Here is an 11,119-nt window from a genome sequence, read left to right as displayed (position 1 = left end):
TGGCTCGGCCCGGGAATCACCTGCTTCCTGTTGATTGAGGGCGCAAGGAACGACAGGCAGCTTCAGGGCACGCGTTTCGGTTGAAGTGTGTGGATCAAACAGAGGCCATGTCCGGCACATCGGATCTCCTCCTTCGCGCTGCCTCGCAGCTGGAAGGGGATGTGTCAACCAACGAGGTGTGTGTGACCCGTTCACTGGTATTCCAAGAGCCTTGGTTGCCTCCGCTGGAGCTCTGGCTCAGCAACCGAGGCCGTGGCCCCCGGCTCTGGCATGCCGTTGTTCTCTACCCGCTGATCCTTGCCACACATGCGATGCTTGACCCCTGCTTGGGCTGCGCAGGTGCCCATGACCTTTGAGGTCGCCTGGGAAGTGTGCAACAAAGGTGAGTGATGCTGTGCCCGCGCCCCTCCACACACACAGCGCCGCACCGTCATGCCCTGAAGCCTTTCTTGTTGAGCTGGCCTTCTCATTTCCCCCGTCTTTCCCAACTCGACCCCGTCGTTCAGTGGGTGGCATTCACACCGTCATCAAGACCAAGGTGCCACAAACCGTGGCCGAGGTCGGCGAACGCAACTACGTGTATGTTTGTCTCATGTACTCTCGCAACGCAGGCTCGCGATGATGGCCCCGTCTTTGGGCTCGCTCACACCCGCTTCATCACACGTTCTGCTGCTGCTGCTTCTCCAGCTGCGTCGGCCCGTTCTTCCCCCAAGCCCGTACGGATGTGGAAGAGCTGGAGCCCAAAAGCGAAGTGCTGGCTGCGACTCTTGATGCCGTCCGCTCCCAAGGCCTCCAGCTCGTGTACGGCCGCTGGCTGATTGAGGGCGCCCCACAGGTTTGCTTTTGCAACGGCGCTGCAATGCAAGCCCAAAGGCACCCAGCTAGCCCCAGGCTGCCAATATCTCTCAAAAAGCATGCACTTACGCGCATTCCTCGGCTCAGGTACTCCTGGTTGACATTGAGGCCTCTCGCCATCGCATTGATGAATGGAAAAAGGTGAGCCCAAATGCTTTTTTTTTTCGACTCCAACTGCTGGGGTAGTGGAGGATTTCTACGCATTGCACTCAAGTTTGAGCAGCACGCACACGAGTTGAGAAATTTGCTAACGTGAAGCCGTCCCGATCTACCATGTTGAACAGGATTTGTGGGAACAGACCGGTATTGGATGTCCCTGGGATGACAAGGAATCCAACAATGCCATCATCTTTGGCTACCTCGTTGCCTGGTTCATGGGCGAGGTCAGACCCCTTTCACTGCTCATTGCCTTTCTCCGACGCTACACGTGCACTCACGTGTTGGTTCGTGCCGGCCCTTTCAGTACCTGCACCAATCTGAGGTTCTGCGCGGCAGCCATCAGCAGTGTGTGGTGGCTCACTTTCACGAATGGCTCGCCGGCGTCGGCCTCATCCTCTGCCGCATCCGCAAATTCCGTCTTGCCACCATCTTCACCACCCACGCGACCCTGCTGGGCCGGTACGCTCAATCACGACCTCTGCCGCACTCGTTATCATTTCGCTACCGCGCGCACGTTTTCGCTCACACCCGCTCTGTCCTGGATCCAGATACCTGTGCGCCGACCCCAAGTGCGACTTTTACAACAACTTGCCCTACTTTGATGTGGACAAGGAAGCAGGGTGTGTTCTCGCCATGCAGCTTCTCGCGCGCCGTCCGCTCCATCTTGCTTCTCGGCTCTTGCATGCTGGCATTGCTTGCTCGCTCTCACTGGCGTGGCTCGGTTTTCTTTTCCCACTCTGCTGCTATGCACGCTTTGACTTGATTCAGGGACCGTCAAATTTATCACCGGTACTGCATTGAGCGTGGCAGCTGCCATAGCGCACACATCTTCACCACCGTGTCCAAGATCACTGCTTACGAAGCACGGCATCTGCTCAAGCGCGAGGCCGAGGTCATCACCCCCAACGGTATGCTATTTGCGCTCCTTCGACTTTCTGTTTCAGCCCCGGCTGGGGGCGCAAAAGCTCCAGAAAGAACATGACTCATTCTGCGTCGATGCGGATGCCATCGATTAGGTTTGAACGTGGTCAAGTTTTCAGCTCTGCACGAGTTCCAGAACCTGCACGCCAAGAGCAAGGCCAAGATTCACCAGTTTGTCAAGGGTCACTTCTACGGTCACATCACCGATGAATGGGATCTGGATAAGACGCTGTACTTTTTCACGGCGGGTCGCTATGAATTTGTGAACAAGGGCTGTGACCTCTACCTTGAGAGCCTGGCCCGCCTCAATCACATGCTGCGCCAGACGGGTAAGATGTGTATCTGACAATTCGAGCCAGCTCTGGCAAAGTGCCAGCACTACGGGGCGCGTCGCCTCACCTCAGGCTTGCGACGGGGCACTTAATATAGGCTCTGATGTGACAGTCGTGGCCTTTGTCATCATGCCGGCAAAGACCGCCAATTTCAACGTAGAAGCGTTGCGTGGCCAAGCCGTTGTCAAGAACTTGACGTGAGCCGGCGCTCGTTCCTAGCATGCATGAGGTGTTCATGCTCGTGGGCGGCTGCTCATGATCGTTCTGGATGATTGCATCACAGGGACACCGTTAAGACCATCCAGGGCAAGGTGGGGGCCAAGATGTTGGAGCAGGTCATGCGGGGTGAGCTTCCGCAGTCGGGCGAGCTGCTGGATCAAACCGATGTTCTCAAGCTGAAACGTGGTCTCCTTGGGGCACAGGTGTGTTGGCTTGAAAGCTTGGTGCCTGAATGACAGCCACGCATGCCCTTGCACGTCCCCACACTTTGTGTGTAAGCTTTACTCACCGTGACCCCTGTCTCCGACTGCTGCTTAGCGCGACTCGCTGCCGCCAGTCATCACACACAATCTGGAGGATGACAGCAAGGATGAGGTGCTTGGCTGTATCCGCCGGTTCGTGCGCCATGGCAAACGACGTCGCGAGGTGGCAACTCGGGTCGAACCTTCATGTTGACACCTCTTCTCAAATTTGCCGGGTTTTGGGGCTGTCATTGATCAACAGGATCCAGTTGTTTAACAATCGCTACGATCGTGTCAAGGTCGTCTTCCACCCCGAGTTTCTCAATCCATCGTCTCCTCTCATGCCTCTTGAATATGAAGAGTTTGTACGTAACTCCACTGAGCCGCCTTTTATTTATTTTTTTTTTTTTCCACGCCTGCTGCCCCAAAAAGCTCATCTTGCATCTGGCTTGGTTGTGAAGGTGCGCGGTTGCCACTTGGGTGTTTTCCCTTCGTATTACGAGCCGTGGGGCTACACGCCAGCCGAGTGCACCGTCCTGGGCGTGCCTTCTGTCACGTCGGATTTGAGTGGTTTCGGTCTTTTCCTGCGCGAGCACGTCGAGGTTGGTTGCCCGGTCTAGCCCAATATGCTCCTATCCGTGCTGCATCTACTCGGCCTCACTGCCCGCAACCCCCAGGACCCTTCCCAGTATGGTATCTACGTCATTGATCGCCGCTTCAAGGCACCAGAGGAGAGTATTCAGCAATTGACCGAGCACATGTTTGACTTCTGCTGCCTGAATCGCCGCCAGCGCATCAACTTGCGCAATCGCACCGAGCGTCTCAGGTGCGTCCACAACACAGCGCTCTCCCCAAGCCGCTCATGGTCCGGTCGGTGCAGATGGCGTGCGCGGCCGGGTATCCCGACAAAACCTAACTTGGGGGTCACGGAACGTGTCCCGCACCATTTGCAGCGATCTTCTGGGCTGGTCGACATTGCAAGATTACTACTATATGGCCCGCGTCAAGGCATTGCATCGCGTCTTCCCTCATCAGTACCCGGACCCGGATGCCAAATCAAACACAAACTTCAAACTTCGAGCATCCGCTGCCAACTCGCCCAAGCTTCCCCGTTTGGAGCCTCGTCTGGAGGAAGACCAGGTGCCGATGGACCAGCTCAGCCTGGAATAAGCATCTCTTTCAGGGCGTGTATCCCCTACTCACTCTTCTCGTGTCCGTGCCTCCCACATGCTTGTGTCGCGGAGCTGCCCTCTCCAGGGCTGTCACATTCATAGTCGTCTTTGTGTCTCCCCGTGCTCCATGACGTGCTGTTCCAACACAGTCGGTGCCCTCCTATCTCTCAAAAGCCAATAAATTTATCCACGTTTCCAGCACACTGAACCAAAAAGCTTGCCGATGTCACCTTCCAATTGTTTCAGAGCAAAGCAAAGGTTTGGTGTTGTATCTTTGTTCCCTCTTCATGTTGTCTTTTCATGTTTTCTCTGGTTGATTTCATTTTTTTTTAAGATTTCAAGGTAAGGGTGCGCGCGTTCGGGGCACTGTTGTGGCTGGGTGAGGAGGAGCGTGATGGGGCCGGCATGTCTGTTGAAGCTGATAGTTTGGGCATGGTATAGCATATCATACCATGGCGGCGGCGGAGGATGCAGCTTCGGCCACGGCGGCAGCAGCCATGCCCACGGCAGAGAATGGAGTCAAGGTCATCTGCCTTGGTGACAGTGCCGTCGGCAAGTCCAAGTACGTGTCGAGCTGAATGCACCATCTGGCAACGAGTCGTCTTGTTTTCTTCCTTTCCTCGGAAGTCCTGCGGCGTTTGTGTTGTCCGTGTAGGGCAGGGCGTGCTTGGGGCGTCATCTTTGACCGTGGTTTTTCTGATTTTTGTTTTTTTGGCGCTCAGGCTGGTGGAGCGCTTCCTCATGGACGACTACAAGCCCCATCAGCTCTCCACCTTTGCGCTCACACTTTTTCGACACAATGCCAAGGTCGAGGGCAAGGATGTCGTCGTGGGTACGTCTGGTCAAAAGCGGGTGGAGGAGCTGCGAAATGTCTTTGTCAGAAGCCGAAAGTCCCTTACATGCTGTCGTTCCTCTCGTTTCAGACTTTTGGGACACTGCGGGTCAAGAGCGCTTTGCCTCAGTTCACCCCTCCTATTACCACGAGGCACACTCGTGCATCCTGGTTGGTTACATTGCCTCGCATATCGCCCAGCTACAGTTGTCGGCCGTTTTGACATACAGCGAAGCAAACCCTGGCCTTGACACTCGGTGCGGCTGGCTCTTGGCGCGTGTTCTCTTGCAGGTTTTTGATGTCACACGCAAAGTCACATACAAGAACTTGCTGACCTGGTACAAGGTACGAAGAGTCGTCCATGCACACACACACACACACACACACACACACACACACACACACACACACACACACACACACACACACACACACACACACACACACACACACACACTCGCGCAAAAAAAGTGGTGCAAAGTGCCGCAAAGCAACGGGCGCTCCACAGTTTTGCCCGCTTCTCATTTCGACTCCCCACCTTTTCCTTTGTACCGCAGGAGCTGCGAGAGTACCGGCCCAAGATTCCTGTCATTGTGGTGGCCAACAAGATTGATGTCGATTACTCGGTCACCAACAAGGCCTTTGGCTTTCCCAAGAAGCATAACTTGCCATTTTACTTTGCGTCGGCATCCGACGGAACCAACGTCGTCAAGGTGAGTTTTGCATTGGGCGCACCCTGGACCCTGAGCTTGGGGCCAAGCCCCAGGCAAAAGGTTTGCTTCATCGGGACCCAGAATTTGTTGGCACATAATACTTTGCATCAAGCTGTGACAAGCTGCGTGCCTTGACCCGGTGTGGCACCTGGGTCTTTGTGTGGATAGATCTTTAACGAGGCCATTGCAAATGGCGTGAGGTACAAGGCCAACTCGGACGACTTTGTTGACCAGGTTCTTGAGTTGTTGCACGAGGACGGTTTTGACTAGTCTAGAGAAGGCAGATAGTTGCTCGCCGTTCTTCCACTTGCTGCTGGTACCCAAGTGCCCGGTGTCATTTCTTCCCTCTGGCCCATTTGGCCACACCCTTTCATATAATCGATCCATCCAACCAGACACGACGAGTGACGATGCCCTGCCTTACACAGCCACCCATGTTCTGCACAGCCCTAATTAATCGTCTCAAACAAGGCAGACAACCTCGGCAAGCAGCCCAAGTGGGGTGAGGGGGCGCGGTTGCCCCGGCTAGAAGAATGAATAGCTTCGATTTTCTCTGACGTTGTTCACACACACACACACACACACACACACACACACACACACACACACACACACACTTTCACTTTTCACACTCAAAAGGGTAAAACCCTTTTTCTTTTCTTCCCTTTGAACAGGCGGAAGGCCGAGCCGGAGAGCTTGATCGCTTGACCGCCGTCATGTATGTGGTGGACGGGCCTCGGGAGATGGCCGCGTGGTTGGCCGCCACGATTGTATGGGTGCTGGCGATATTGCTGTGCTTTGCCTATGGCCTCGATGAGACTTGGTATGCGGGACCATACGGTAGTTTCAAGCGGTCGTTGTGGCAAGCCACGGTGCGCACACCAGAGCATCGCCAAACCCTTGCACTTGCAATCCTCGTCGTCCAGGGTGTGGCTGTCATCTGGCTCTTGAGCGCGGCCGAGTCCTTGACAAATTACCACTGCGCGCTATACCAGGACAGTGAGGCCAACAGCACGATCTCGCTTCAGGAACGGCTCAACGCCCACATTGTCCAGCAGATCAACGTACCCTGTGATGGTGAGTCTTACGGAGACGGCTATTACGCGCCGTTTGCCGCACTGGCTGCCAACGAAACGCTCGAGGGACAAGTGTTTGCACGGCTGCGCGACAGCTTGTGCGAGAGCCACAACGGCGTTTACTACGCCGTCGCCTTGGCCACTCTTTTGCTGCAGTTTCTGTACTTTGCACTCCGACAAAGGGAGCTGCGGCGCAATGCAGGCGTCAACGCCGCCCTCCTCGGGTTTACATCGCTACTGTGGGCCATATGGCCGCTCTTCTTCCGCCTCGAGTACACGACAGGCTACCACTGCGTGCTCCAACGCGTGACGGCCCCCGTGGCCATTGTCTCGGTCCTGCATGCCATCCTCATGCTTTTAGTATGGGTCCTGCATGTGGAAAAGCGCCTAGAGCGTCGCCTGGGCAAGCCAGAGGAGATGGAAATGGAGCCCCATGAGTTGCGTGGGTCCCGTCGCGAGGCCCCGTCTTCTTCCCACTCCCGCACAACCCTGCGTCGCGCACCCTCGGCCGTTCACCCACAGCCACAGTTTAATCCCCTCCCTGGGAATGCATACCCGCACTCGGCACCCGCACCCCTTTTATACGATGAACGCTTGAGTGGACCATCCGGCGCTCGGTATTACGGAGAGGTTTAGGCTCGGACCATCACTCAATGGTGGCACGCACTTGGTAATTGAAATGTGAATATGACAACATGCCAGTCATGCCATTCAAAGCTGCGCTGATCCAAGCAAGGGCAGCATCAGGCAGCTGGGACTGATGACAGAAAGCCAATGCTACGCCCCGCGCTACGGCGCCAAACGGCTCAGCCAGGCGCCCACCACTGAGCCGGCAGTCCGGCTCGCTTCGAAGCTTGGACCTGTGTTGTTGGTGTTGTTGATGTTGTTGTTTCTTCCCATAGCAATTCCGAAGATTTGCTACCAACTGTAATTGCTTAAAGTATCCCCTTTCTTTTTGTTTTCGCTCTCTCTCTCTGTCTCTCTCTGTCTCTCTGTCTATTTTGTGTTGAAAAAGGACGCGCGAGCGAGCGAGCGAGCGAGCGGGGGCGGGTCCGAAACGGCAGGGCAGATTGGACGTCCCGCACACGCGCGCGTCGTCTGAGCGACCGTGGTGGAGACTATTTGTTGACACATTTCTCTGTTGGAGACGCTGTGCCTGCGTGTTGCACAGCTATCAGTGTGTTCACCGTCAAGGTCAGTAGTAGGGCGCTCTCGCAAAACATGCCCAGCTGGATCTGTGCAGCCGGCTGTCTCGGCCCGATGCATCTCGGGCGACGAGTTTTTGTGGGTCAACTCACAACTCATCATCATCTTGCTTGACATAGATGGGGAAATCGGAGAAATGCTGGCAGGGCATTGACATCTCAGGCTCGGGTTTTTTGGCCTGCGCCATCAACGTGTTGTGTGTCGTCTTTTATGGCGTGGGGCTCGGCACTCGCCGCTGGTCGGTGGCCGACCCCGATGAAACGCAGATCCGAGGCTATGAGCTCGGTCTATTTGAGTACTGCTCGCGCCGCTGCCAGCCCTGTACGTGATTTGCACCTGGCATCTGCCTACCCCCGACACCTCAAGATTCTTGGTGAGCTTCATCGTCGGAGCCTCACCCGCATCTGCTCGTCGAACCTCCTTCCTAGACTTGGACAATCAGTTTGAGCCAACTGGACAAACAGATCTGAACATGGTGACCCGAACAGAAGCCACGGCTGCCTTTTTGGTTCTTGCCATTTTGGCCACCTTTGCGGCCATTGTCTTGATCATCTTTGGGCTCGGCCGCAAAGGCTATCATGTGACCATGAACCATGCTGCCATGCTGACCCTGGGCGCCGGTATGTCACAACTTTGCCTTCCCTGGGCTCTAGCAATGACAATGAGCTTGCCATGGGCCCAAACTTGCTTTCCTGGATCCTTGATTGCCATTGCAACCGTGCGCAACCCTTGCTTTTTTTTTCTGTCCTCCGGCTGCTTCGGCTCACGTCCTAACCGCATGAATACAGGCGTCCTCGGTCTGATTGGCATTTGCATTTTCGCGGCCATGGAGAACGAGCTTCCATCCAAGTTTCACAAGCGCTATTCCTTTTACCTTCCCATGGTTGCGGGCATGCTGAACCTCGTGGCGGGTGGTCTGCTTTCGATCGACTCGAAGAACATTTCATATCGCTCTCCCGAGGACGCTGTCCGTCGTGGCGGGGCAGGCATGATTTAGCAAGCTTTGGTGCACGTTGAGCCTCGACCTTTCGGTCCCTTTTTTCTATGACTGTTCCTGTTTCTTCCTTTTTTTTTCCGTTCCTTGTTTCTCTCCTTCAGTCAGTTTCACCAGGTCTGGCCGGCTCAGGCTGTTGAGACTTGCTTTTTCTTTTCACCTTCCACCGTTTCCCGCCCCTCTTGTTGTTCAGGGTGGGGAATCACCTTGCTTGCAAGTGTTGTTCTGCCGCACATGCATGTTTATCATGTTGAGCGGCTCATGTCCTCTGGCTGGGCCGGGCTAATCCTAGGCCTGCCTCTTGCTTTTTCTTTTTCTTTTTCTCTTTTTCATTGACGCCTTCTGTGCTTTTAAAAATAATTGACGATGGATCGCTGTTTTGGTACAACGAAATGCAAGACACCAGACGGGTCACCGGCCGCCGTGGATGCCGTCTTATCGCAACAAGGCTAGAGTCTCAGTCGTCGGAAGCACCACACGCTTTTCACATGGATCAGTGCTGGCCCACGACCAAATAGTTTTCCGGTTGAGCAGGACACACGGCACACATGCAACCACACGCCCTTCCTTAACCCCCACAGTCTCCCAACCTCGAAACCCTTTTATAGTGTTGTGTCCTCTTGAACTGGAGTGAGATGACCAGGCGTCTGCTGAGAATCAGAGGGCAGGGGGTCTAGGCGGCATAACCAAGGCGTGGGGCGCGCTGGACTACCTGCCGCCGTTTTCATCCCTGAACGGCCAGTGCAAGCCTTACATAACTCAACCGCCTCGCCCAACTTCACCGCCACCAACGCCTTGACCACCTCCTTACGGGCGCCGTTGTCCTCAAGTACGCCTCCGGCCACACGAGCCAATGCATCGCCGTCGTGCGACTTTTCTTGGTTTGTGATTCGGCCATGGCATCCGGGTGCGCGGTACTCCTAAATGCCATGTGGCTATTCTGCCTAAGCATGCCGAGAATCGAGCCTGCAAGCGCTACAAGAGTGGCAATGCAACAGTGGGAGGCTGCAACGTAACCCAACACTGTATGATCCCATGATCCTCCGTAGACTTGCGCGTACGAGTGTGAAGAGGCGCGGCTCGTTGCCTTGAGACCCGTGTTGCAGGCCGAATAGATGAACCCCATGCTCTGTTCATTTCAATTGACCGTGCGCTGACACATAGACAAAGACGAGCACAAGGTACATGGTCAGTCGCACGTACACAAGGGTCCTCAGGACCATCTGATATGACATGCCCACCAAAGCTCGGTAGTAAAGTGAGGCCAGATGGTTAGGCAAAGCCAAGGCTGGCCCGAACACAGGCATGGGCGCGGCGCCGAAATTCTGCATTGTCCTCTCGCCACATTTTCTATACAACCAACAGGGGCGGCAACGTGAGGTGTTGGAACGATGCTTCTTCCTTCCACTGCCTCCGTTCCTTGGTTGGGTTCATCTTATTTTCTTCTGTGTGGGTTCATCTCATTAGCTTTTGGTTGGGCTCATCGAGACGAGAGACGTACGGCAGCATCGACGTTGGCTGGGCTTCCATCGTTGGGTTCGGCCAGCAAGCTGACGACGGACAGGAGGATCTTATCGACACTTTGAACGGGTGACCAGCGCTCCGAGCTGAGTTCGTAGCCCGAGGGATCATTGCCGGGCGGATGGAGAATGCTGATACACACGCGGCCATCCGGGTACACTAAAGCACAGTCGCTTGTCATGAGCTGGCGGCAACGTGGTGGCACGACTGCTTGACGGACGCAGACGCGCACCGTTGGGATGAAAAACGTCCGTGGTAAATTGCATGGAAGGCGGGTTGTTGGGATAGTCTGGCGGAAACTTGAGGATGGCGCGAAAGACCCCAAACTCGAATGGCGTTTCGTCAGGACCCCTACCGGCAGTGCGTTTACCAAAAGGGGGATGAGTGCGCAGGGAGATGCGTGACAATTGAGAGGTGGAAGTGCGGTGACGAGGCTGCTCTGGTCCTCGTCAAAAGGTGACGGGCCCCCGAGGCAGAGGAGACCTACGTGATAAAGGCTTCCCACTCGAAAAAGTTGTCTTCAGATATAGGGGCTATGACAGACATGACGAGTTGCGTGAGGGGCCAAGCCACACTGGCTGGAGGCCACTGGAGAACACTGGGGCCCGGGGGCGTACCGGCCAGGATGCCCGGTGGGGGATCGGAGATCATGGCTACGAATCCAAGCCGGTCGATGCAACAACAACCAAAAAAAAAAAAAAAAAAAAAAAAAAACGGCACAGCCGATGAGCATACACACATGCGCGAGTAGGCCTGATGGTGCTCAACCAGGCTTGATTCAAATACCAAGCCCTTGGCTGGACGCACCTTTGTATTCTTTGGCAAGCCGCTTGACGGACAACATGGTGGCGGTCTGGCAGGAGCGGAAGCGACGCCA

The 11,119-nt window shown here is 55.3% G+C and overlaps 4 protein-coding genes across 4 annotated transcripts; 3 read left to right on the top strand and 1 right to left on the bottom strand.

The window, feature by feature from the left end:
• Positions 1-4,098, top strand: MONBRDRAFT_39385 (uncharacterized protein). The gene is made up of 16 exons (XM_001751017.1): positions 1-176; positions 340-382; positions 507-579; positions 688-835; positions 943-996; positions 1,140-1,238; positions 1,319-1,473; positions 1,563-1,634; positions 1,783-1,922; positions 2,031-2,264; positions 2,365-2,464; positions 2,551-2,689; positions 2,805-2,912; positions 3,232-3,330; positions 3,406-3,554; positions 3,682-4,098. The coding sequence occupies exons 1-16, from the start codon at positions 108-110 to the stop codon at positions 3,896-3,898; spliced, it is 1,899 nt and encodes a 632-aa protein (XP_001751069.1). The 5' UTR covers positions 1-107; the 3' UTR covers positions 3,899-4,098.
• Positions 4,099-4,397: 299 nt separating this feature from the next.
• MONBRDRAFT_30574 (uncharacterized protein) lies at positions 4,398-5,715 on the top strand (the record flags this gene model as incomplete). Its single annotated transcript, XM_001751016.1, has 6 exons — positions 4,398-4,462; positions 4,623-4,732; positions 4,824-4,903; positions 5,024-5,077; positions 5,290-5,445; positions 5,614-5,715. 6 exons carry the CDS (start codon positions 4,398-4,400, stop codon positions 5,713-5,715), a joined length of 567 nt encoding a protein of 188 aa, XP_001751068.1.
• A 473-nt stretch (positions 5,716-6,188) lies between these two features.
• Positions 6,189-8,989, top strand: MONBRDRAFT_34814 (uncharacterized protein; the record flags this gene model as incomplete). Its single annotated transcript, XM_001751015.1, has 6 exons — positions 6,189-6,317; positions 6,372-7,138; positions 7,224-7,356; positions 7,847-8,048; positions 8,156-8,347; positions 8,516-8,989. 6 exons carry the CDS (start codon positions 6,189-6,191, stop codon positions 8,722-8,724), a joined length of 1,632 nt encoding a protein of 543 aa, XP_001751067.1. The 3' UTR covers positions 8,725-8,989.
• Positions 8,990-9,888: 899 nt separating this feature from the next.
• MONBRDRAFT_35343 (uncharacterized protein) lies at positions 9,889-11,086 on the bottom strand (the record flags this gene model as incomplete). Its single annotated transcript, XM_001751014.1, has 6 exons — positions 9,889-10,071; positions 10,223-10,401; positions 10,475-10,593; positions 10,730-10,775; positions 10,860-10,895; positions 11,050-11,086. The coding sequence occupies 6 exons, from the start codon at positions 11,084-11,086 to the stop codon at positions 9,994-9,996; spliced, it is 495 nt and encodes a 164-aa protein (XP_001751066.1). The 3' UTR covers positions 9,889-9,993.
• Between the last annotated feature and the right edge of the window lie 33 nt (positions 11,087-11,119).

This window comes from Monosiga brevicollis, genomic scaffold (assembly GCF_000002865.3).
Source record: "Monosiga brevicollis MX1 MONBRscaffold_79 genomic scaffold, whole genome shotgun sequence".
Lineage (NCBI taxonomy): Eukaryota > Choanoflagellata > Craspedida > Salpingoecidae > Monosiga > Monosiga brevicollis.
Note: the sequence above shows the minus strand (reverse complement) of the source record. Positions and strands in the feature narration are given on the sequence as shown.